Here is a 24,978-nt window from a genome sequence, read left to right as displayed (position 1 = left end):
GTTTTAAAACAAGGGGGTTTAGCTGAGGGTATTTGGAGTGGTTAATCACACAGTGAATGCAGCAGAATCGGGATTAGAACAGGATTCTCTTGTTTCCTGTCTCTGCTTTAATCAACTTGGCATTCTTGCCTGTCTAGACCATTCTGTATTTAATTTTTAATCCCATGTCTATTGATAAAAGCTAGACTCACTTTTTGGTACAAGAGGAGTAGTAGTATCATTTTGATAGACATAGTCGTAGTTTTATTGGCTTCCTCTGTAGAATTTTACACTATGTGCTTATTTTCCAAGCCCCTTTCATCTTAAGATGTCTATTTCTGTCCTGGTTGCTTCAAATAGGATTGTTATCCTTGCATCTACTTACAGCCTGTTGCTTGACTTTAACCTTGCACTACTTGAAGCAGGTCTCTTTAAAGGCAGAATTGCCTTTCCCATTTCTATTCAGTGGCTTTTGTTAGGTCTGTCACATTAAATGAGAACAAACCTTCCATACTCTCACTGATGTGGTTAGAGAAAGTGAAAAAATATATGAACTTTGCAGAATGGATTAAAAATTTAACCACTACTTCAGAGGTAAAAATCACTCAATTTTTCTTTTGGGGCAGAGAAAATGGTAGACAGACAACTGTGCTTGCACTGCCAAATGACCATCAGAACTGCATGGTGAAATGTTGATGAATTTTGCTCTTCTTCATGGTTATTATTCAGTTCTTCACTGGCTATGAATTCTGGACAATATAACACTATGAATCCCTCCCTGGGACTCCTCCCTGGTTTGGGAAGTGAAGATGAAACTAGAGCAAGCTACGGAGAAAAATAGGAAGTTAGAAGTTTAGTGGACAGCTCTGCTACAGGCACTGTCACTTGCGGTGTAGCTCTTGACGTTGGGATGGTAAGCTCCGTGCAATCTAAGGAAAGGCTTGGTTAAGCAAGAAGCTGGTGACATTTCCTCAGGGGCAGGCAGCCTCAGCCGTCCCTGCTGAAGAAGGCGATTCCTTGATGAGGGAAGCGGGCAGTGGGATGAACCAGACGCTTATGGCGTTCCACTGCCAAAACCAGAACCCCTCCCGCAGGACACCGCAGGCCAGGAGCAGACTGCCCGCAGCTTTGCGCGTTTCCTAGCCGCTACGCGGCACTCTGGGTACGCCGACTGTCACCGCTCACGCTGGGCGCTTCCTTTGAGCGAGGCGGCCTCGCCCGCGGCCCTGGGGCCAAGCACGTCCGCTGCGCCCCCCCCCCGTCCCGCTGTTCCGGCCGGACACGGCCGCAGCCTGACTCGAGCGCCTTCCCTTTCTCCTCGGGATATCTCCCGCACACCTACGCCGTGCCACGCCGAGCCCAACGGAGCGGCTACTCCTCAACCCACCCGACGGGGGTCAGGGCGCCGCCGACGCTCCGCCACAGCCCCCCCCTTCCCGCCCGCGACACCCCGCCTCGCACCCAGGCGCACGCGCTGTTCCACTCCGCGGGCTGGCGGCACCGCGCATGCGCGCGCTGATGAGGGTAAAAGAGCGAGCGAGCGGGGGGGGGGGGGGACAGGAGGAGGAGGACGACGGTGGCAGCTCTCGCGAGACTTGGGGCGTGTCGCGGGGGCGAGTTTGAACGGCGGGAGCGGTGCCGGCGGGGCGGGCGCTGGGCTGAGGTAGCGCGGGGCGGGCGGCGGGGCGCGGGGCTTCCCTCCCGGGCGGCGGTGCCGTCTCTACGCCGCTCCTTGCCCGTGGAAGGGCGCGCTCGAGCGGCGGGGCTGGGGGCCCGGAGGAGCGCTCCTGTCTCCCCGCCCTCCTTCCGTGCCGCCGCGCCTGGGGCTCTGCGGCCTTGGGGCGCTTCCCCTCGCCGGGGTCGCGTTGCCAGCGCTTTCCCCCGCTGCTCCCGGCGGGAGCGGCTGTTTTCTCCTGCGGTCCCAGGGACGCTGCGCCCAGTGAAGCACGGGGAAACCCTCTCCCCCTGCGCCCCGCCTGCCTGCTAGGGTTGTAACGGGGGCAGGGGCAGAGGCACGACCCCGGCGGCGAGTCCCTGCCTGTGTGCGTGACGTGTTGGCGGGGCTCGCGGTGAGAGCCCCGCGCTGGGGCGAGCCGTTGGCCCTTGGCGGCTCGCGGTGGCCTGGGCGGGAGCGCGGGCAGCCGGCGGCGGGTGCCGGGGGGACCGGCCGGGGCGGTGTGCCGGGGGCGGGAACGGTGCGCCGAGGAAACAGCCGGCCGCTGGCTTCTTGAGCGCTTCTGGTGGCGGAACGGTCAGGCTGTGGTCTGAGCTCTTTCCTTTTCTCTGCCGTGCTGAGCCACCCAGGAGTGGGTTTTGTGGAAGGTGATTAGCCCTGGAAATATTTCAGTGTGAGTGTGCGACTTGGTAGGGGAAGAAAGGGGCTTACGTAACTGAATCGAACTGCAAGGGGAATACCGGGCTAAAGAGAGAGAAACTACCTTGCTAATTACATTAGTGATCAGGAAACTGTGTAGGTACGTCTGAATAGATCAGAACACAGACGGCTGTTACGTATGACCCTTGGGAATAGCACTTTGACTAGGAAAAACAGTTACAGAGTGGGAGAAGAAAGCTTGTATGCCAGGAGAGTGCCTTTTTGTCTCTTACCCTGTTATTCTTACCAAGCAGTACTTCAGTGGCTGAATAATCGAGGTCTGGAGCCCTCAGTACAGAATCCGTCACAAAATGTTTGAAGATAATTAGCCGAAAGTTAGTAACTCTCTTGTAACTCAGTAGAATAAATGGAGACTGATTTGTATTATTTCTCCTCCTACCTGTTCACCTTACTACCTATTTATCTTAAAAATACTATTTTCAGGGTAGTTTACTTAACCTCATGTATAATATTAAATTGCAGGTGATTCCTTCCCTGTGTAACAACACAGCTTTGTGAACAAAATGACCTGGACTTGTCTGATTAACTTCATCCGAAATTGACAGTGAATCAAAGTTGAGGATGTTTGTGCTCCGCAAGGCATACTTGATGTTTCCCCCAGTAGTTGGCAAGGAACATGTGAATAGGAAAACAATTTCTCTTTTCCTCCATACTTCAACTATAAAATTACAGAAGAGCCTAAGTTTGAGTGTTGGTGGGGTTTTTTGTATTATTCAGTAAATGCTCTATTAAGAGCTCAAAGATCTTGTATGTGGAACTGGAGGAGAGCATGCAAAAAAGATTGAAGAAGTAGGAGGGAGCAAGACAAGAATCCCCAAACAACCCTTAAAAATTTTATATGTGCTAGAAGAAGCTGACCCTGTGTGTAGCCCCTTTACTTGCTCCACAGGCCCGTTGCAGAGCATCTATCCTTTGGCAACGTTTCCTGATCTGGCTGTTTCTAAACTCTCTGACAGCTGCCTCAACTGAGACTTGAATAAGATTTGCATTTCCATGGGGTTTTAGCTTGTGATCTGCATTTTCGTGAGACAGTCACTGGCGTTAAGCCTTTTCAGAAAAGGACTGCTAGGAAGGACTGTGCTATGATGGCAGCTTAGCTTGTCTGCACTAGACAACTGTTGCTTTTTATTTTTATTTCTTTCCAAGGTGGAGTACAAGAATAAGGTCGCGAAAGACTTAAATGGACTTCTGAAGGTGAGTTCAAAATGTTACTCAAATTTGATTTAGTAGCCTAGAGCAGTCAAATTGCTATATTGCCTCTATGCTGTTGCTTGATCAGAAAATAAAGCTACTCTTAAGATTCTGTTTATGGAGTGAATAAGGATTAATTTATCCCCTTTACTAATGCAAACATCCATACACTTCTATTGCTACATCTTGCAGTTAGACATTTAATTATTAAATTGTACACAGTGTATGTCTTTGCACTAGTAATAATATTGTTGATTCTTAGTTACAGACATGCAATATTCCTGTCTCTCACTGGCTTATTGCTAAGTGTGCAAAACTAGTATTTCAAGCATTGCAGTGGGTGGATGTGAAAAACTGAAGTTTCAAAGCCTGGCTGGCTGAAGTCTCTTTGTATGGGTTAAACTTGAAGAACAACAAGTGATGGAAAATGAGAAAAACAGAATATGATTATTTCTATCTGGAACCTCTGAAAGGAATTAGTGACGTTTTGGCATGATGTACTTTTGCATGTTAAATACTTTTATTTTTTCTTTTATGGGAAGCTGAGTAACTGCATTAGGAGTTACTCATGTTGAATAAAAGTGAAGGCTGTACATTGCAACAATGACTTTTAAAAATAACCTCTCCTGCACTGAGCTGTGAAATTTGCTTTTAAGACCAGCATCTTGCTAACATTCCTAAGAAGAATATATGTGCCAGTAGGAAATGGCAACAACTAAATTCTTTATGTAAAAAGAAAAAGCACAGAATAAGCTCTTCAATGGAGAAATACTTTAATCTTGAAATTATATAAAAATTGTGAACACTGGCTTTGAAAAATCAGCTTTTTTTTATTTGTAAGTTGTTACTGCATACTTTCTGAGAGGACTCTTGGCTTCTGTCATTCAGAAGCCTGAGTTGCTTAGTATTTTCTGTCTTAGTAGGATTTTTTTTCAGTGTGCTAATTTAGTAGATATGGGAGCAAGCAGTCATAAGGTTATGGTATTAATTTGACTTGATTTTTATTTTTTAATGTTTGTGTTTTGACTAATTTTTTGCAAAATCTATCTTTACTTGTGTCTTTTGTTATGATACAAAGATAGAAATGGATGAATTGTCTGAAACGTGACAAAAAGATGGTTATTAACAAATAGGTTACTTGCAGCGATATAAGTTTAAAGTGGGAAGTCATGAAAGACTCCACTAAGCACTTAAAATAAGTGAATAAAAATCCCTATGTTTAAAATTCCATATATTTTAACAGGGTTTCTATTTTTGACTCTTTACTTCAACTACCTTTATCTGTTTCTATATCCCACATAATGTTATTAGGAGTAAACTATCCTGCTAATACAGCTGCCTACATGAATCTGAAGTGTTATTTGTGTACACAAGAAATGCTATACTTAGTGTGGCTCTGTAATACCACAGAAAATATTGTCAGCCATATGCATAAGTGTTTCTACAAGGTTATTTCTCATGTGTATGGCAGGATGGCTGTATACTGGATTAACTCGGGTTCTAGTGCGCTAGGAAGCTGGCCTGGGTACATGGGAGTTGTTTTGCTGCACGCTATTACGACATAGTCAGGAATAAGATGTTAACCAAATTTATGGAGAAATTATTTTACAACTTGCAGGACTGTTCGTGAGCTGTCTCTTTGTGTGTCTGGTATTAATGCAAAAATATACCCTTGTATCCTAAGAAAAGAAATCCAATAACATCTTTCAGATTAACTACTGTAACTGCAATGTATTTTTTAATCATTTTGTGTTTGCAATGTTGAAATAACAAAAGGAAGAAAAATGGAGGCAGAGACCATTTTAAGTCTTAGGCAGCAACTCAAGGAAGCGGAGAACGAGCGAAGAAAGGCAGCTCAATATGGCTTGCATTTATTGGAGTCCCAAAGTGAAGTTCAAAATCAGTTGGATCAAACACGCCGTGAACTGACTGAGCAAACTGAGGTGAGGTTTTAAACTTTGAGTAAAAAAAAAAATAAAAGGCAGTCAAGAACTTTGTTTTATTTTAACTATTTTCTGAATGTCACAGGTGTTTAAAATGCCTTTTAGAATCTAGATTAATTTTAATAAACCTTTTGGATTTAAGTATTTGTAGAGAGGGCTTTTTATCTCTGCTCTAAGATTTTGGGCGTATCTTTAACTGGGACAGGTTTCATACCTAATTATGCATCAAGTTTTCAGTACTGTGTAGGATTAATAGCCTTTAATGTAAAATGAATACTATCTGCTAAAGTAGATTTGGTTTTAGGTTATGGTGTTTTGGGTATCTTTAACAATTCATGTTTTGCTGTCCCTGCAAGTTTTGTATCACTTAAAGCTGTAAAAAGAACACTAGTGGCAAGACTAAAATTGATTTCTCCTGTAGCGAAGCTTTTAAAATTTTCTAAATATACCAAGGGATTCCAAGTTTGTTAGTAAATGTCTTTACAGCTCAGAAAAGAGAGTAGTGTGGTGTTGAAATACAGAGGTGGTATTTAGACAACCAGTTTTCTTGGTAATTGTGCAAGAAAACTCCAATCAGGAAAGTGGCTCCTACTTTTCATAGATGCTTTGATTTTGATGTTTGTTTTCAATGAGGCCGTGCTTCAGTGATAACATTTCTCTTTAGTCTGTTTCTGCTGTGCACCCATCCCTTCCCTTGTGATAGCACTAAAATGTTTGTTGTTCTGTTGTAGTTCCTGTTCTGGAGAGCTGTAGCACCCCGCTATTCTGAACGAACCCTCATAACTTGCTGTGAGGGGTTTGCTGTTGGTGAGGCAGCTGGCCAGCACAAGTGCTACGGCCAGCGGGGCGGGATGGTGCTGTCCTGCAGACAGCCTGAGGTGACAGCTGCTGTGTCGTGAAGCTGCACCCGCCGGTTGTGAATCGGGTGTTACAGGCAGGAGCCAAGTTATGAGCGAGGCTTGTGTGAAGCAGCTCAATTAGTAACTGGGATTCCGAGGGCAGAGGGAAGGAACTCTGCTTTCATACAGTAGGATAACAACTTGTGTGGGAGCTGTGGTTATCCAGAGGATTCTTTTGAGCTTTTGAATCTGTGGCTCTCCTCTCTGCTTTGGCATGAGAGCCAAAGCAGTTACCCTTAACACAAGTGTGTTCTAACAGCAGGCACAAGAGTCTTCCAGAAAAATCTCTGTGTGTAGACATACCATGCTGGATTTGTCTGTCTTGGGTCTGGCCAGCAGTGCGCTCCCAAACCCTTCCCATGCACTGTCTTTATGTTTCAGTTAAAACTGTTGTCCTGTAGATTTGAGAGCTATGCCTGTCCTTGATAAGCCGGTGTCTAGGTCCATTTCATACCTGAGAGCTTCTAGTTTTGTTATGTTCCTTTGTTGTAATTCTGGTTTGTGTTTTAAGAGTTATTAAAAAAAAAAAATCTTGCATCTTTAGACTGATCTGATTTTGGTATTAACCTTTTCTGCTTTCAAGACTCTCCCTTTTTTACTTTTTTTTTTCCTTCTCCTTAATTTCCAGCTGAATGGTAGAGTAAAATGAAGCTGCCCTTTATAATTAGGAAACATCTACAATCAGGCATAGAGGGAAGCTGATTAAAGAGTCATCCTTCAGTCTGGAAGGGTTGATGGGATTTATTACTAAACAGTAGACAATTTAGATGTCTTTACCAAGCATTGAACCCAGCTGTTCTGCAGTAGGGCAGCACTTGATGGATGTTTTTAACATAATCGAGTTCCATCGTGGTAGAAAGGACATGGAAGCTCTCACTGACTTTCTTTGTTACGCTTGTAGAAAAGATGCCCACACCCTTCATGATGGGCGTGAAGAAATACACAGTTGCCATGAAGAAAATATTACACAACCAAATAAGTCGTAAAATTTCAGACCAGTTTTTTGTGGTTAGTGTTGTTTTTAATTTTTTTAAAACATGGGTGTGACAATTCCCTAATTGGGACTTCAACAAAAGGTTGAATGAGCTACAGGTTTTAGGCATTTAGTGCCCTGGTTCTGAGCCTGTGTTTGGTTCATTGTTCCCCAAGCATTTGTGAATATTGCATCTAGATTTATTAGTATGATTATTTCTTTCAGAAATTTGAACAAGAGAAATACTCTCTTCAGAGAGAAATTGAACTCAAGAATCGAATGTTGGAAAGCTTGAGTTTTGAATGTGATTCCCTTAAGCAACAGCAAAGCATGCAACTGGATAAACAGAAAGAACAGCTTGCCAGAGTCTATGGACAAGAAATCAGTGACCTTAAAAACAAGGTTTGGCAACCAATATACAGCTAAAATGTAAATGGTTGTAATGTGTAGGAGCTTGTTTGGTGGGATTTTAACAAACATCTGCAGAGTTACATTGTGAATGACATAAAATTTCAAAGCTTATTTTTAAAAGTTTACTCAAGTTTTATTTCTAAGGCATTTCCTGTAATTAGAACAGAATCGAAAGTATTGTTATTCTAAGAATTTATTGTAAATGGTACTACTTGATTGTCAACTGTCTTTAAGTTGGAGAACCTGAAAGCAGAACTAGATGAGACCCGACTGTCAGAGAAACAACTGAGACACAAAGTGGATCATCAGAAGGAGATAATTGCTGCCAAATCAGAAGAACTACATATGATGTCTGAACGTGTGCATGAGACCATGTCTTCGGAAATGCTGAATCTTCAGATAGAACTCACTGAACTAGAAAGTGTGAAGGTGTGTGGCTAGTACTTAATTATTAGGGATGTTTGCTAGTGGAAGATAAAATTCTGTGCTTTTGCTAATTTTGTGTTTAGATGCTTGGTGTACATTGCCATCTTATGGTTAGCTTACTGTTAAGACAACATGCACAGAAAAAAAATAATAGCCGTAATAGCTAGACTTCAATACAGTTTCTTTTCAAGATACTGCTTTTAATACAAAATATTTACTACTAACAATCCTGTTTGGCTCATTTGGGCCCACTTTTCTTCAAAATGTTTCAAAAACTTTTTTCATACTTGATTGTTTTTTTTTTAGGCCAATGTTGAAGAAAAGCTGAATGAACTGCAGTACAGTAAAGAACAATTAGAACTCCTAAACAGTAACCTACGTAATCAGCTGGAGCGTCTACAAGGAGAAAAAGAAGAGAGGGAAAAAGAAGTTGTTTCTTACTGTAATGCATTACAGGTATTCTCTTAATTTTAATCAACAGAAGTAGATTTTCCCTGAATTCCACAAGTTGTGCTGCTGGCTTTTCAATGAAATAAAAGAGTTTTGAGAGAAGAGTTCTGAGGAGGGAGGGGCAAAAAAAAAGGGGGGGGGGGCGGGGAGGGCGGCAGGGGGAAGGATATTGGCTAGTCGTGTTTCATATTGCCTGTTGTTAAACACTCTCCCTGTTGGCGTTCTTTTGTGGAAGGCTCTGTGTGGAGATGCCTTGCACTCCAGTCTTCTGCCTCCATAACAAGGCCTTCTCACAGGTCACTGATACAATTCTCACTGTTATTTCAAGTTCCTACTGAATGCCTTGGAAAATTTTGAGTGGAGAGTAGAGAATTTGTGACTAAAAACCACAGTAAGGCTAATAGTCTTAATGCTATTAATCCAGTTGATAAACATCAAAGCCTTCCTTTAAAGGTTTTAGTTGTGCTCTTGTACTGAAGAACAAGTGGAATATTAAGCCTTTTAGTGAAACAAATTTGTCTCTTACTGACTAGACTTGTATGCACAGTTAAGTACTGAGGTACAATATAACCTGTGTTAAAGGCATAGGAAGTGAAAAAGAGGTAAAACAATCTGATTAAATATATATGCAGTACATCAGATGCTTAAATGACTAATATCCTCTTTGCTTTAATCTAGAAAGCTCATGAAGCTAATCAGGAGCTTCAGGTTCAGCTGGATCACGCAGTGCAACAATCTTTGGACCCTACAAGTAAAGGCAATTCTCTCTTTGCTGAGGTACAGTTATGCCATAGATAACTGAGAATATACAGATGAGAGAAGAAATACATTCTAATTTTTATTTCTTGTATTGCACTGAAAATATTAGAGTATCTGTACCTGATCTGGCCAGTGTGAATTCCTCAAATACTACTTCAGTGTTGAACTGTCTAGAAACTGACCTATGGAAAACAATTTTAATGCACACTCTGAAGTTGAGGAGGTAGTAAACCTAATGGCATCACTTAAAGTTACCTGGCTATCAAGACAGAAGATGGGGCTGAGGGTTTGTGACAGTTCTGTCTGCAGCTCTTGGCTCTAAGTAGTTTTGTTCAGCTGGTAAGCCTTCTTTAATGCAGAAGCTTTTGAAAACGTGCTGAAAACGGCTGGGTGTTTGAGCATTTGTGAGGGGTTTTGAATTTTTAAATAAGAGTTCAACTGCTGTTAAATGCGTAGGAAGTTATTTGTTTTCTGACAACACCCAGGGAATGGACTCAATTGGTACACAGTTTGTATGCTTTTTTAAACTATTTTTTCTGATGCCAGTGCCCAAAACTTCTACAGCAAGGCTGAAGCGGATGAAATGTTACTTTAATTTGATATCAAAAGAAAAATATGTTGCACTTTACTGATAGGGCTTCAGCTGCTACAGCACTGTCTACTCTTATCTTGGGGGTAATGTTTCAAGTCCTGTTGCTAGAAAAGCAGTAGTTGCGGAGCCAACATCAACTGGTTCTTGTAAAACTTGTCATCCAAGTGACAACAAGTGTTATAATTTTCACAGTAGTAACTGTTAACAATGTTCTGTAGGTGGAGGACCGTAGGGCAGAAATGGAGCGACAGCTGATCAGTGTGAAAATAAAATACCAGTCACTACAAAAACAGCACGCGTTCACTAGAGAACAATTGCAAAGAATGAAGGTATGACCGTTACTGTAATACTCCAGGGTTTCCTTGGGGTCTGATAAGGCGATGCTTCTGCACACAGGCCAGGGGATTTGATTATCTTTGAAATAAGATACAGTGGTCTGGGGGGAGGGAGATGGGAGGAAAAAACAAGTGAGATGTCACTGTGGTGGTTGACTTCTGTGGTACATCAGCACTTTTCTATTGCTACTAGTGCTGCTACTTTATCCCAGAACTCCCAAGTTATACTGAAGGCACTATGCTTTGGCAGTAGTTGTTAGATGGATAAATGCGAAACACAACTACCAGCCAAACCAGCATTCCATTTGTCTTGACAATTGCTTTTTCTTAGCTTGTTCTCATACAACACAAATCGTGTATTTGCGTGTTAACTGTGGCTGTCAGGAATGAATGTGAAGAAAAGGGCAGACTTGTACTCCGTCCTCTGATCACACTGGGGTTTTTCCCTCTTGTTCTTATGTTTGTCCATGTTTTTCTTGCTTTCCCCCATCTTTAGTGCAAGAGTGAGTCATAACTATTTAATTCACACCACAGTTCTGTAGGATGGGAGCCTGTTGGTTAATGCTGTTGAGAACTAGTTAGCAGAAGCTGATTTACAAGATGATGTAAAGGGGATGCTGCAAAACTGCCAACTGTTTTCATGTTGGACTTCTGATTTTTCCAACACATCTTTTGATTTTGATCAGTACTTGATCATGCAGTTTGAGGAGAGTGCTTAACCGTCAGGAGTGATGATAATGAATAACACTGAAGATGCAGGCTTGTGTTGCCTAGCTTTGGTGAAGTAGGTTGAAAATAATTGAAACATTCTTAAAGGACAAGAAAAGAATGACTGCAGCAAAGGAGTTCTCTTTTGCTAAAATCTGACTTTGAGAGCTAAAGATTTGTGTGAAATGATTGAATAGGATCAGTTTCTTCAAAAACTTTTTTCCTTGTAATGTGAGGGTAAGTCAGACTGACTGGAGTGAGAAACATTCCTAACACTGAAGATTTTCACCAAGAACTGAGGCAAATTAGTATCCCTGTTCTTACTACTTAATGTTTTTATTTGGAATTTCAATTTGTACTCCTTGGTCCCCATAAAATTTTTTCCAATATCAGTATTGGAGAGAAGTCACTTGTTAAGATAACTGTTTTGCTTAGCTGCCATCTTGGATCCCTGTTAGGATCCTCTCTGCTTTGTGTTGCACTGTGATTTGGTGTGTTAAAGCTCAGTCTGTAGTTAGCTGATCCCTTTGTTCGGCAGGGGTATAGTTAACTGTTGTTGCAGCTTCAGTTGTTAGAACATCCGACTGTGGTATTTGCTGATGACTTCTGCAGGTCTGATTCCTGAGCAGGATGTAAGCAGTACTCCTGTGAAGGTTTTACCATGTCTGGTGTATTTTCCACAGCTCATGGATATTCCCTCCAGTTTTTTAATGTTTCTGTTCTCTGGTTTTTTATGTCGATCAACTGCAGTTTGCAATTCTGACAGTTGGTAAGTGGGCTTTTAAGTGAAAAGGGAAAAAGTTAGGTGTTTACGTGCTTGGGTAAGGGTAGTTTTAGTCAGCCAGTGGGGGTTAAAACTTTGCCTCCCCTTTATCTTACAGAAGCTGTGAGGAGGAGGTGATTGAATCTCTCTTTAGCTCTAGTTTGTATACAGAATCATCAATATCCTTTCCTTGACATAGGAGATTCCGTAGGGTAAATGCTCTTTTCTTGCTTTCTCTGCTGACTTGTTTCAGTTGATCCTTTCTCTGTAATTTCGGAAAGGGTCCTACAGTCTGACCTTATCTATACTGGCTAGACTGGTAAAAATGCCACAGTTATCACTAACATGCTGTTAAGTCTTTCCATGACTGCATTTCATATTGTTTCTCCAGCTGTTTAGAGGTCTGATGTATCACTTGAGTTAGTGTGGTAAGGCCCTTGTACTATGATGTTACTGTATTAACAGCATCAGCAAAATCTGCTATAAATGTAAGACTTTCTTTGATAAAATTCTCCTTTTGTAATGACAAAGGGTGTTCCTTTGCTTGAAAGGATGTGTTCCACTGAAGAGGTAGAAGCAGCTGAAATTCTTGGGTTAGTATTACAGAAGGCAAACTTGGTGTTATCTACACCTTAGAATCGGAACTGCCAAAAAAAAAGGGGGGTTGTAAACTTGGTGATGAACTAGAGTGTGTGTTTTCCCAAGCGAGAAGTTCTCAATAGATGCATTCTAGCTCTGATAAACAAGTCTGGACTGTAGTTTGGTTCTAGCTGACTTGGTGTTTACGGTTTGAATGTGAAATGTGTGTGTCCTTGACAGTGTGTTTATAGGTTCCTTAGTCAATACAGAGTAAGATAGGACACCTCAGGACTGCTGTTCAGTGAGTTTGCAGTTGTCCAAAAGAATTTTGGTGTCAATATATGGTTATAATTGTGAAGACTACTGTGTTCAAGCATCCAGTGCACTTCTGTATTCAGGATTAGAATTATTACAAGGCTTGAGTAGCCTATCCATTCTAGGTAAAAGGTGAAGATTCTGTCACTTAACTCAGTATCGGTTGTAAAGATTTTTTCCTTTTTTCCAGCTGCAAATGGCTGCACTGCTACAGATGAAAGGCTCCCAGGCAGAATTTGAGCAGCTGGAACGCTTACAGTCAATGGTGGAACAAAAGAATGGTGAGATAGAAGATCTTCTTATGAAAGTAAGGCAGCTAGAAAAATTTAAGGTATGTGGTCTATAATTAAGTGGAAAAGTCTTAATCGGAAGCTAAAAGATGAGAATAAGAATGATGATGAAAACTATCTGAAGTCCATGCTCAGGTTTGAAAAGGGATCCAAAGGCTTGTTCATCCCTCTATATGACTGAAGTTCCATTTTTACAGCTGGAGAACAGATACTTCTGAAGTTCAGAGAACCAAAAAAACTTTGCATCACCGAACCCCCAGTTTGGAAAAAAGAAAGTCTTTCCTGGGTTCCTGTGTGTAGCACCTTTGTATTGTACATAATGACCTGTAGTGTTTAAATTCAATTACTTGGTCCAAGTTTACATCTGATGTTTCTCTCAGAAGAAATTAATTAGATTTCATGCTTTTACTGTGTGTACTTAGGCTTTATCAGTTTTTAGTCTCTCAGCTATACTGGATTTCTTGGGTATTTCTTTAATGTGTCTTTGCAGTTGAAGCAGGCTCTTGTCTAGAAAAACGGAATTGCTTAATCAGCTTTGTAAAGCAATTTCTTCAGTCCTCTCATGCAACTTCATAGCATTTTGTCAGTATTTTGGAAGGTGAGAAATACATGAGAACACCTGTATGCACTATTGTGGTGTTACTGATGTCTGTTGTATACAGAGTGAAAAACCTGAGGCTGCCTAAAATACAGACAGACTCATGTAGCCCTTTCTTATCGTGGCTTTGGACCGTAAACTGAGGTGTATTAGCTGCTGTATTAGGATTATGCCTTCCAGGATAGAGTCCTCTGTTCTGCATTTAACCGAAGTGGCATAAAGCTCAGCTTAACCCATTTTAGTGAGCAATTGAGACAGCTTGATTGCTCTACCAGTTTTGTCATGTATAAGCTTGATCAGTATTTATTTTTGTCTCTATGCCATGAATAAGTAGTGTCAGGAAATTTAAATGGTTGATTCAAATAACCGTTGAAAGTGCCTGTAATCAGTGACTCTCAGAAGCCTCTGAGATCTGTGAGACTGTATTAAATTTGAGTCCTGCTTGTTCAGAAAAAAGCACAAAACAAAACCCACAGCATTTTGCTTGTTACTGATGTATTTTATAGAACATTATTGTGTTTATGGTATCCTTACTGTGAACCAACTTTCTTATCTAAAAGATGTAATTGATTTTGAGTTGTTGGCTATTGATTAACATGGCTTTTACCCCTTTGGGGTCCAGCTGCAGAAACCTAGAAATAAAGGCTGAAACAAATTCCCTGGGGGTTAACTAAATATCCTGTATTTTCAAGGTAAAAGGAAGATAGTTGTTAAGCAATGCTATTAGAAAACCTTCTGGAGTTGAACTTTTTAAATTTCTTTTTCTTTCAGTGAATGAGATAACTGTCAGTTTCAGTGATGTTTGACGCTTGTAACAAATGAGGACATACTCAGAGCAACTGAGTGCTCTTGTATGTTTAAATACCTCTATAATGAGGCTTCTCCATAGAAAGGCATGGAAAATTTCACCTAAGGACTAAGCTGCTGTCCTTCTGGAAGGTCACTATTTGACAACCTGACATTTTTTCTTTATCAGACTTTATATGAGAATATGGAAGAATCCAGAGCTGGTGGCTCAAAAGGGGCAGAGGGTGAAGATGGTTACTATGCAGATTTACTCCAACTGAAACTTGACAACTCCAAGTGAGTACCGAATGGTCTGAGGCCTAGAAGTTGGCTGTAGTCTGGTTACCTTCTAGCTACTTGTTTTTGTAGTTGTTTGTTACTGTTTGTACGTAGTCCACTGACTGTATGTGCAAATAGGCTCACTGTCTCATTTTCAAATGCTGTAGAGCCCTCCTGTCTTCATTACAGAACTGAGAGGAGTTTTGTTTGTCATTTCACGTATTGTTGCAGAAGATAGCAGCAGAGCTATTCTGTATTATTGTTGCCTTTTTCTGTTAATACTCCTAGATATAAGGTAACTGAGAACTTAAAGAAAATTTATTAAAATTATCCTGTAAGGGAACTATATGAAGCTGCTTGAAGTCTATAGGCTGTGTATATATTTATTTCTCTTCTGAAAAGAGCCAGATAATAACAGGTAATATTTAATTGGATTACTTAGTTGATATGTGTTCTAGTGGCTAGTGAATTCCATTTCCACTAATTAGGAAGTCTGTAGTGTTTGGCCTGGAGGCCCTCAGGTGGAAGTATTGCGCTTGCAGCAGGAGGCAGCGGTGTGCTGTGGTAATTCCTGAGAAGTGTCACTCACTGTTGTTGCTATTATGAGAAACTGGCATGATCTGAGTATCTTCAGTTGGCTGAGGAATGGTGGTTCGGTGCTTGTGGTGTGGAAGTTCATGGCCTCTGAAACAGAGGCAAGGGCAGGCACTGAGTATTAACATAATGATTTTTGTGTTGGTTGCTTAGAGTATGTGTGAAGCTTGTGTTGTTGGTTAGGGAAGTAGTTGTATTAATTTATACACAGTCTAGAAAAACCCTGATGAAATAGTGAATTTGTAGGTTAGGGATGGCTTCTCAAACCTACGTGTGCCTTGTTAAAAACACAAAGCTGTGTGCTGAACAGCCCTTCTGTCTCTGGTACTAAACTTACTGCTCTATGTCAAGTTCAAGTGATAACTTCATTGTACTGGAGATCTCTTTCATTTCCTACTAGTGTATAAATATGACTTTCATGTGAAGTAGCCAAATGCTTAGTTGACATTGTATCCGCTGCTTTACTGGGGGGAAAAAACAAACAAACAAAAGGTTGGAAAACCCCAGAAGAAGGCAAGTCTGAGTGACTGTATAATTTTTCCTCCCACCCCAGCAAGGAAACTGAAACCTTGAAAAATGAGCTGTCCTTGCAGAGGATGAAAGCTCTGTATGAGAGCCAAAGGGTTCTGGAAGTTGAAAGGAAACTCTTCACAAATGAGAGGCATTTGCAAGCTTGTCAGAGTGAGAATATGAATTTACGAGTTATGCTGGATGAGCTAAAAATGAAATACGAACCTGAAGGTAAATACCACTTTTTCATGCAGAAAAAGAATATCTGATCTTCTCAACCTTGAAGTGGAATGACATTGTATTCCAGATATAAACTAATGTTTAAATGGCTGCCACTTTGATAATAACCTGGTCCAGAAACTGCTGAACTAATAGTAAAGCCCTACCTTGCTCAAGGACCTTACTTCAACATGTAAACTAAGACTAATTTCAGAAGGCTAAAGAGGACAAATTACAGCGTTCAGAGGCTTTATGGAATATAGTGAGATAACCATAGTGGAGTAAATGGGAACAGATTCTCAGGAGGTGCTTTTCATAATAGTAGTAGCATCTCTCTGTTGATGAGAAGTATCAGCTTTGTGAATGTAGGCAGCTGAGATGCGCTTTGTAACAAGTGCAGAGCACTTAGCGGAACTGTTTAGTAGCTCAAGTTAATGTGGATTAAGTTTAGACAACAGAGGCCCTCCTGGAAAACAGCAGATACCTGGGTGTGTGCGGAAACAAGGGAATTTTAGCCTGTGGCGGAAGGTGAATGGTGAGCCAGACGGGTGGATTGGTTTTGGTACTTGTCCATGCCCAAAGGATTTAATTTTAAAGCCTTAGTTGTGGAAGCCTATCTCAGCAGCCTCCAAAATGGAAATAATTGAGCATATTCACGTAGTTCAGAGGATCTAATGAAAAGCCTTGGTAAAAAGGTAGAGTGGATGGGGAGAAAAAGATTTTTGTCTATTTCAAGCCAACTTTGCTTGGGGTGGTTACTTGCTGATAGGAGATTATACGAAGGGACAGTCTTTAAAGGGTGTAAGTCATCCATTAAGAATTTTTCCAAAGTGTTTAGACATGTGAAATGTTCTTTATTATGTACATGTTGGCGGACAAGTAAACTCGGCATCTCTTGTGTACAAAATGTATATTCCTTTTTTCTTAGAACTATTTAAAAGCACTAAAATTAAAAAGAAGAGGGAGAAGATTCCAATGGACACTACTTGTGAATACTTGGACAGCAAAAATACTTCAGTAAAAGAAGCTGCTCTCGCTCAGTTGCCAAGTAAGGAAGAAACAAAGATGAATTCCAAGAACTTGGAGCCAAGTGATGCTTCTCCAAAAAAACAGGCTCTTGAAGCACCCTCAATAAATATAGCTCTTCAAGCGATGCAAAAAGGAGTGGAACATGAAAGAGAAAGAAAGAGAGTTAAAATTCAAGATGAGAATCATGATGCCTTTACTTCATATAGCAGAAGTGGAAATAATTCCTTGACTTCAGCTGCCCCCAGGTCAGTGTCAGCTTCTGTCTATGGTCAAGGCAATCAGCACAGACCTGCATCTCTTTTCTTTCGCTGCATGAACTATGCTATCCACTTCTTTATCTATTTCCTCAGTGTTGCATGCAGTGTCATTCCTCAGCTCCGGCTGCCTACGCTGAACCTCTCAATACCTTTTAGAAAGACTAAAATGATGACTAATGAAAAAGACTCTTGAAACTGTAACAAGCTTTGAAATAACTTTCTCACTACTTGAAAATGTTGAAGGTGTGCAGATAGCAAACCCAGTGAGCTGTCATGCGCTGACTGCTGAAATAGGTCTGTTTGCTTGGTCCCTTCAAAGCTGTCACACACCTGTATTACGTATCAAAGTAACCAAGACAATAGGTATCATGCTTCAGTTTCATACCTAAATTCAGCTCGCATCAACCTTCAGAATTAGCTAAAAGCCTAAAATTTATTTAAATAAGTCATTCTTGACCCGAGTTGGGTCAACAGAACTTGTATTGTACAAGATCATAGGCAGTTAGGTATGCTATCTGTTTTGTCAGACAACTGACTTGGGTAATCTGGATGCATGATAACTAGAAACACAACTGCTAAATTGAGATCAAGTTCCTGCTCTGAACTGGGGAGGACTTTTTGATAGAAGGTAATGTAACTTAGAACGGTAATTAGCTCCAGCTTTTTTTATCTTGGTAAAAAAGATACTGATTATATTTTTCCAGCTGATGCTTTTGTATTGTGTTCATATTCATATTCTTTGTAAACATGTTTGAGTGTTTGGGGGGAGAAAAAGAAATCTGGGGTAGTCTAGATGTTCTGAGCTTAGAACTTGCTAATGTCTGCTAGTAAAAATAGTTTGAATCTAGTATGACAGCAGCTTCAAAGATGGAGGAAGGCTGAACACGTAGAAACCTGTACAGTATATCCGCAATTAAGGGCATTCAGAAGTAATTGGATTGATATTTTGACTCTTAGATCAATTATTAAATGTTGCATTGGATGTGGTAATGGATTTAAAGTCACGCAACAGTTACAGTCTTCTGAAAGTCTGGAAAGAATATGGCAGAAATAGCAGGTTTAAGTAGGGATGTCAAAACATGCAGGGACTGTTACTGAGGAGGAAAGGTCAGGGATGTCAAAAGTGGGCAGTGAAAGATTGGATACTTCAGTGACAGCGTTGTGTTCTGTCAGTGTTCTGTACATGTAGAGGAACAGAGCATGTAACCTGGGTGCGAAAAGTTTAACTTGTTTCCTCCTATTTCTTTTGCAAAGTCAGACACGGTGTCTGCCGACAGGAAGTTGTTGGAAAGGGTTTGTGGGAACTGAAGGGTAAACCTATTGGAGAGGGGGTGAGGGAGGAAGTTGTTTCATGGAGTTGATGTTTGAAAGCAAAGCGAGGGGAGAAAGTGGAAGAGGAAGATGAAGTCATAGTTCAGAGGGAGGGTTCTAATATTGCACCCATTGCTGTTGGTTCAAATAAGGAACAAAACAGAAATCAGTAGACTTTAAAAAAAATAAAAACCACCAGCACAACAAAAGAAGGCTCCAAAACTCCATATAAGCTTTTAATTTGTTTTCAGGGGAGGTATGAACCTGTAAAGGGCAAATCCAGGCAGAAGGTCCTGTTCATGTTTCTGATTGTGTTAATGAACTACTAAATCCCCAATTAATGATCTTGTTAAGATAACATTGAGGACTTAACCCTGATCTGTTATGATTTGTTATGAAATAGGAGGTCATAATAAAATCTGAATATTTGAGAGGTTAAGTTTCTAAACAGGAAAGAATCTCTGGACTGTTCTGTGATGGATGTGGCCAAACCCTACATAGGAACACAGCTAAAGGCAAAGGCACAGAAAATATTGGGAACTTGAGCAGGGATGTGGACCTGAAAAAGGAGAGTTTGGTAGACAAAAAAATACTTGGCATGTTCATGGTGGATAATTGTGTTTCACCTTGTGTTAAGCAAAATGTGATGCTCTGGTTGAACAGGCTGTTGTGGTCCTTGTGGGTTACTTCTGTAACTGGAGTAGCTTTTGTGCCGTTACTAGTTTAGCTCGGTCATCGTTGGTCTGTAAAATGTGGCAGTGATGGGAAGAGCCATAGTAACTGTGAGAGGATTGCAAACTTCACTTCTAGAAAATAGGGTCTGAAAAGGTGTGTCAGCTTAGCTTGGGAGGTGATGAAGTGGTCAGAAGTGATCGGTGTACTTGTATGGGTGACACCTTTCCTGTGTGAAGGGTCTTGCTTGGTAATGTGACTTAGAAAGGCAGAGCTAGCTAACTTGGAACTAATAGCGTGTCTATATCTGCAGTGTGTGTGTACACTCACTAAAGTTTAAAGCAAGTAAACATTGGAATACTTTATTAGGGGATGGTGCTGATTAGGTTATGGTATGTGAGTGTTGAGAACATACTAGTTGAGACTAAAGATTTAAATATTTAAGGGATGATTATGACTTCTTAATTACTATTGTAATTCAGGCAATGCAAAGGTTATAGGTAGTGCTATCTCTTTGTTAGGCCAACTGGTCAATAAGAAGGTACCCTTCCGGGCCGAAGGGCTTTTCTGTGCTGCTGAAACAGAAATAGCAAATTCTGGCCCTTGCTGCCCAACTTACTTTGCTTTTAGTTTTGAGGTGGTTTGCTTTAGTTTGATCTAAAGAAGGGCTTGTGTGCCTAAGAGCTTATTTGCTCTTTTAAATTATTTGGTTGGATTACAGATGCCAAATCTACCTCATTTGGACTTTGTTCAAAACCCTATAGCCATTTGGCTGAGCAGGAGATGTGGATAACTAACACTGTCTCTGGTGTTAGGCCTGGCATTCGTCCCTGTCTGATGAGAGTAGTTGATCTTCCTTAAATGGGTAGAAGGAGCCCCTATTACATCTTGGGTTTGGAGTCTATAAAGTCAAAGCTCCATGTCATAGTTTCAGAAGCAATTTTTTTTTCTTAGGTGGAAGTGTTTAACTGTCGTCTCTTGTTTCTTATCCATCCACTTCCCTGTCCTAATCCTTCATGAAATAGGACAAGGCTATAAGGGGTGGTCAGTGAGCTGGCTTGGTGTGAGGACAGTGGTGGATTGACCTTGGCCAGCTGCCCACCCAGCTGCTGTCCCCCTCTTCAACAGGATGGGGGAGAAAATAAGATGGAAAAAACTTGTGGGTTGAGATACAGACAGGGATCACTTAATCAAAGGCAAAACAGGTTTGACTTGAGGAAGATTAACTCATTGTCACTTAAATAGTGGGACAGTGCAAAAGAAAACCACCTTCCCCCTATCCCCAATCCTCCTTCCCAGGCTCAACTTCACTCCTTCATTCCCAACTTCTGTTGCCTCCTCACCAGGTTGGCACAGGGGTGATGGGGAATGGGGGTTGCAGTTAGTTCATAACACTTTGTTACTGCTGCTCCTTCATGATCATGAAGGTTGGTAGGAAAGAATTAAAAAGGGGCTGGCTGATTTTTGAACTCAGTGAGACTCAATTTCAGAACATGATGCTTAACGGCTAACTTTGGAATCTGCTATCAGAACTCAGTCATTTGTCCTGCTTCGTGTTTATAGGTAGGGGCCTGCAGACATGGTCTATTGCACACTAGTGAAATGTGTGTTTTGCAGAAAAAATATAATTTGGTGTGGTAATGAAGGTATGGTTCAACAGCCTGTAGGCTGTAGAATAATCAGTCCTGAAGTGTTTGCAGGCCAACTATGAGATATTAAGAATGAAAGGGGAAGAATGTATTTGCCTGAATTGTTTGTTCACTGTCATAGTAAAGCTCAATTATTTGAATCTTCAGACTTTCCTGAAGACCTCACTGCCATAACCAAAGTTTTTCATAAGGGGGGCAGGCTAAACACTAAGCAGGAGATTATGAAGAATGTGCTTTTTCTCATTCCCTGGATAATTGCTTGTTGTTGTAACCACTCAATTACTTGGCTCCTTCCAAGTAGCAGCACATCTAAACTGGAGGGCAGCTGGAGGAAAGCTGACCATGGACAAGAAGTTTTTAGCTATCAGAACTACAAGTGTGGACTTACTACAAAGCAAACAGTGGAGCAAACATGGCTGAGCTAGGGGAGCTGCACAGCAAAGCATATTTCTCTTCAGTTGACTGAGACAGTGCTTATAGGAAATAATAGGCAGACTGTGTGCAATGGATAAAAATAGTTTATTTGATATTTTTGTGTGTAAAGATAGACTAGGGGCTGGGGGGGGGGTGTATGTGAATCTGTAGCTACATTTTCCCCAAACTGTTTTGTTATGGCTCCTTTCATAGTACTCATAGTCAGCTGTATCTCTGTATTGTAAATAAATCTCCAACAACTGGGTAGCAGCTGTTCCTGTTTGGAAAACCATCAGCAAAGCAGCTGTAGATTGTGGGTTGCTCACTGGAGGCTCTTGAGGCCATTAGAAATCTGCCAGGTCACTAGAGAATTGGTTTCTCTGGTGGTGATTCATGTGGTGGATGTGGTGATGAGTCAGCATAGGATTGTGTTGGTATGTAAAGTGGTGTTTGATTTGGAACTTCGTTTTGCAGAGTCTGTTTTGCTGTGGAAATCATTGTGTAATAGTTAATTGGTTGTGGGTGGCTTGGTTGAGTAAAGACCACTATTCATCAATTTGTTCTAATGACACATTTGTATGTTTAAGTAATTCTTAAATAATCAAAACATCAAATTTTGCTCAGATGTCTCATTCTTGTTTTGAACTTAACTCTTTAACAGCAATGTGGCAGTTGTATTCCTATTTACATGCATAGCAGAATTAAAACATGTCAGTGGACAAATGATGTAATTTAGAACCTGAAAATAACTTTTTTCCAACAACAACTTCTCAGATAATCAGGCATTAAGATACAGGCAGTAGTAGTGCAGAACTAGATTGGAAAGTAGTATACTGCTTTGAGTGTAGCTGGTTTTTTAGGTGTGTTAAAGCAAAATGCTTGACTTGATCACATTTGTATTATGTTGCTGGGACTTTTCACTTGAGTTGTACTTTTGTGGACTTGGTCTCCTTCATGTGCATGGCACAGTCACTGGGGGTTGGGGTATTTTTTTTTTCCAAAGGCTGATCCCAACCAGTTAACCCATTCGGTAACCTTTTTTACCAAACATTTCAGCAGATAAGGGGGGGAAGGCTATACTTGAAGTGATGAAATGTGAATAGGACTGATATAAAAATGCTTTGTGAGTCTCACTTTATTCTTAAACACTGCTTGCTCTGTCTTGGCATACAGATGGTCTTGTATGCCAGTTGGCTTGTTGATTTCGCTTAAAACTCTTATTTTAGCCCTGTTTTTTGTTAACTAAATATGTATTTAGAATGGTTGCTTTGCCTGTAGGTTAACAGCTGAATCCAGATTTGAAACTACGGAAAAAGAAGATAAGAAAGACAATAAAATCACGACTGAGAAGAAAACACAAAAGAGAAAATATACAACGTTGTATGTATCTTCTAAGCCAACTCCTGAAACACAATGTGCTCAGCAATAAAAGTTACATTTCTGGAAGGCACCTGAACATTTTGGAGTCCTGCTTCAGCATGAAATACTGAGTAAACTTACATCACACAAGTGTACAGGTTCCTAACTTAGATATTCACCTGCCTTGTTCTATGAAGAGTATGATCCCATTAATGAGTTGCGTTTTGGTATCTTGCCTTCCCAGAGGGCACCTGTGAAGCTCCCTGGCAATGTGACCTGAAGCGTTGCCTTGTCTTGAATCTTGGCACGGTCTCTAAACGTGCGTCAGTCATTACTGTTGGAAGCACAGTGCTATTCCGGAAGATAAGGACTTGCTACAGACGCTTTATTACATGAGAAGAGGGGGTCAGCCCTGAGCAAGACAGACTAGACACTGTCGATACAGAACTCAAGTATGTGCTCCTGAATTTCTTCCAGTTCCTGGATTTGGGATTCTTAACATGTTTCCACCTAATGTGTAATTGTTCACGTTTCAGACTGACCTGATTGCAAAGGTGCATGTGAGTCTTCATGTATGTGTTTTGTGGGATAGTATTCTTCTGAAGCTATATAAATTCTTGTATTTGTACCAATAATCAAAATAAACCTTTCTTTCTCTTTCTTTCTAACATGTAGTCTATCTTGCATTTGAGACAGCATTTATTGAAAATTGTCCATTTTTTTGAGAGGTGAGGTATTTTGTAGAAAAGGTTTTTTAAAAAAAGTACCACTCAATAAAAGCTAAGAAACCATAAGGCATGTGCTGTGTGGTGTTGTGTTTTGAGACAAATCTTGACTGTAACTTTCTGATGACCCTTCATGCAGAATAATTGAGGAGAACATTTAAGGTAGTTTCATTGATTTCCCCCCCCCCCGCATTTATATGGGAGTTTACAATTACTTCATTTGACTCATACTACAGTTTAAGCTCCCTCTAGTGAACGGGTTAGCCACTTTCTAAGTAAAAGACTTGGTAGTTAAGATGACAGCTCCTTAAGACTTCTTTTAAATCCATTAGGGAAAAAAAAATCTTTGAAGAATCTTAGGACCCAGTAGGTTTTAGATTGAACAGCTTGATCTGCTGTACATTTAACTTCCATAGGTACTTTTCAATCCAGGACTCCTAATGTGCCTCTGTTTAAACAGATGCAACTTCAAGGTCATGTCAGATGGTGCTGGGCAGCACCAAGAGACAGCAGAAGTAAACATGCTCTGTAAAGAACTGTTTATTTGTTGTTCTCTAGCTTTGGTCAAATCCCTGTTTCTTTTGGAAGCTTGCACTGTAGTAGTGATGCTGACTAATTTTCCTACCACCACCAGAATACTTCTGGATAATGTACGCATGTACCTTACACCTCTTTGGTGGAAAGTGAGTGGTGATGGTTAGAGTTGTGGGGAGGGGTGGGGGACAATCTCTTCCACAAAATTTTGTAGATGGCATCTGGAGCCTTTCCCAACCTGTTGAACGTACCTGTCCAAGACAACTGTTGGGATAGGCTCCTTTACAGTTGTGCTATCAGAAGTGATGCCTGGAATTTTGATAACTGTGACTTGGGATGGTCAGTCGTCCATCTCCACAGATACTGAACTGTAACTGTTCGGTTGACCACCGAAGTGACTGGAGATGTGGAGAAGTAAACTTAAATGAGCAGCTGTGGCTTGTCGCTTTCCAATGCAGTTGGAACCTGTTATGGGTCCTTTTCTACATGGTTAAATTTAGGCACAGGCTGGTGGCTGTTGCTGCTGCTGCTGAACAAAATAATCATAAGCCCGTGCATCACAGCATCTAATTGTATCCCTTCAACCTAAGAAATTCACTATCCAAATCCTTCAGTCTCTTAATGAAGCCTATATAAACTGAGAATATCTTATTTCTTGTTAACTTTTGTGAAGATGTTTCATTATATTACAGGAGGGTAATGGCTCTTAATCTTCTTGACTTTGACTGTGAACTGCAATAATACTACATTGAAGAAATCGTGCTTTTCATGCTGCAAAATGCTAGAAGAAAGCATTTTTTTATGCAAATGGTGAAAGTTAGCTTTGCGTATTCTCACTATACACTGAGATGCAAATAGCATAAGACAACTAAATTTACACCAAGTTTTAATTAGAGGAAAACCATCAGTAACCTGACATTGCATGCACGTACTTCAAATGGGAGCGGTAAACTGTAGATTATCTGCTAAGACAGTTAATTGTATGTTGAACTACTTGTCATATGATGACTTCTCTAATTTTTTTTAATTGAAAT

General features: G+C 40.8%; 1 protein-coding gene across 1 annotated transcript; it reads left to right on the top strand.

The window, feature by feature from the left end:
* The first annotated feature begins 3,539 nt into the window (after window positions 1-3,539).
* Window positions 3,540-17,473, top strand: SPDL1 (spindle apparatus coiled-coil protein 1). Its single transcript, XM_009959770.2, has 11 exons — window positions 3,540-3,568; window positions 5,342-5,508; window positions 7,606-7,782; window positions 8,026-8,220; window positions 8,524-8,673; window positions 9,346-9,444; window positions 10,237-10,347; window positions 12,909-13,049; window positions 14,583-14,689; window positions 15,819-16,006; window positions 16,923-17,473. Exons 2-11 carry the CDS (start codon window positions 5,350-5,352, stop codon window positions 17,471-17,473), a joined length of 1,878 nt encoding a protein of 625 aa, XP_009958072.2. The 5' UTR covers window positions 3,540-3,568; window positions 5,342-5,349.
* The last annotated feature ends 7,505 nt before the right edge of the window (window positions 17,474-24,978 follow it).

Source organism: Leptosomus discolor, chromosome 10, assembly GCF_034619465.1.
Source record: "Leptosomus discolor isolate bLepDis1 chromosome 10, bLepDis1.hap2, whole genome shotgun sequence".
In the NCBI taxonomy this organism is placed as follows: domain Eukaryota; kingdom Metazoa; phylum Chordata; class Aves; order Leptosomiformes; family Leptosomidae; genus Leptosomus; species Leptosomus discolor.
This window is presented reverse-complemented; position numbering and strand designations above follow the sequence as displayed.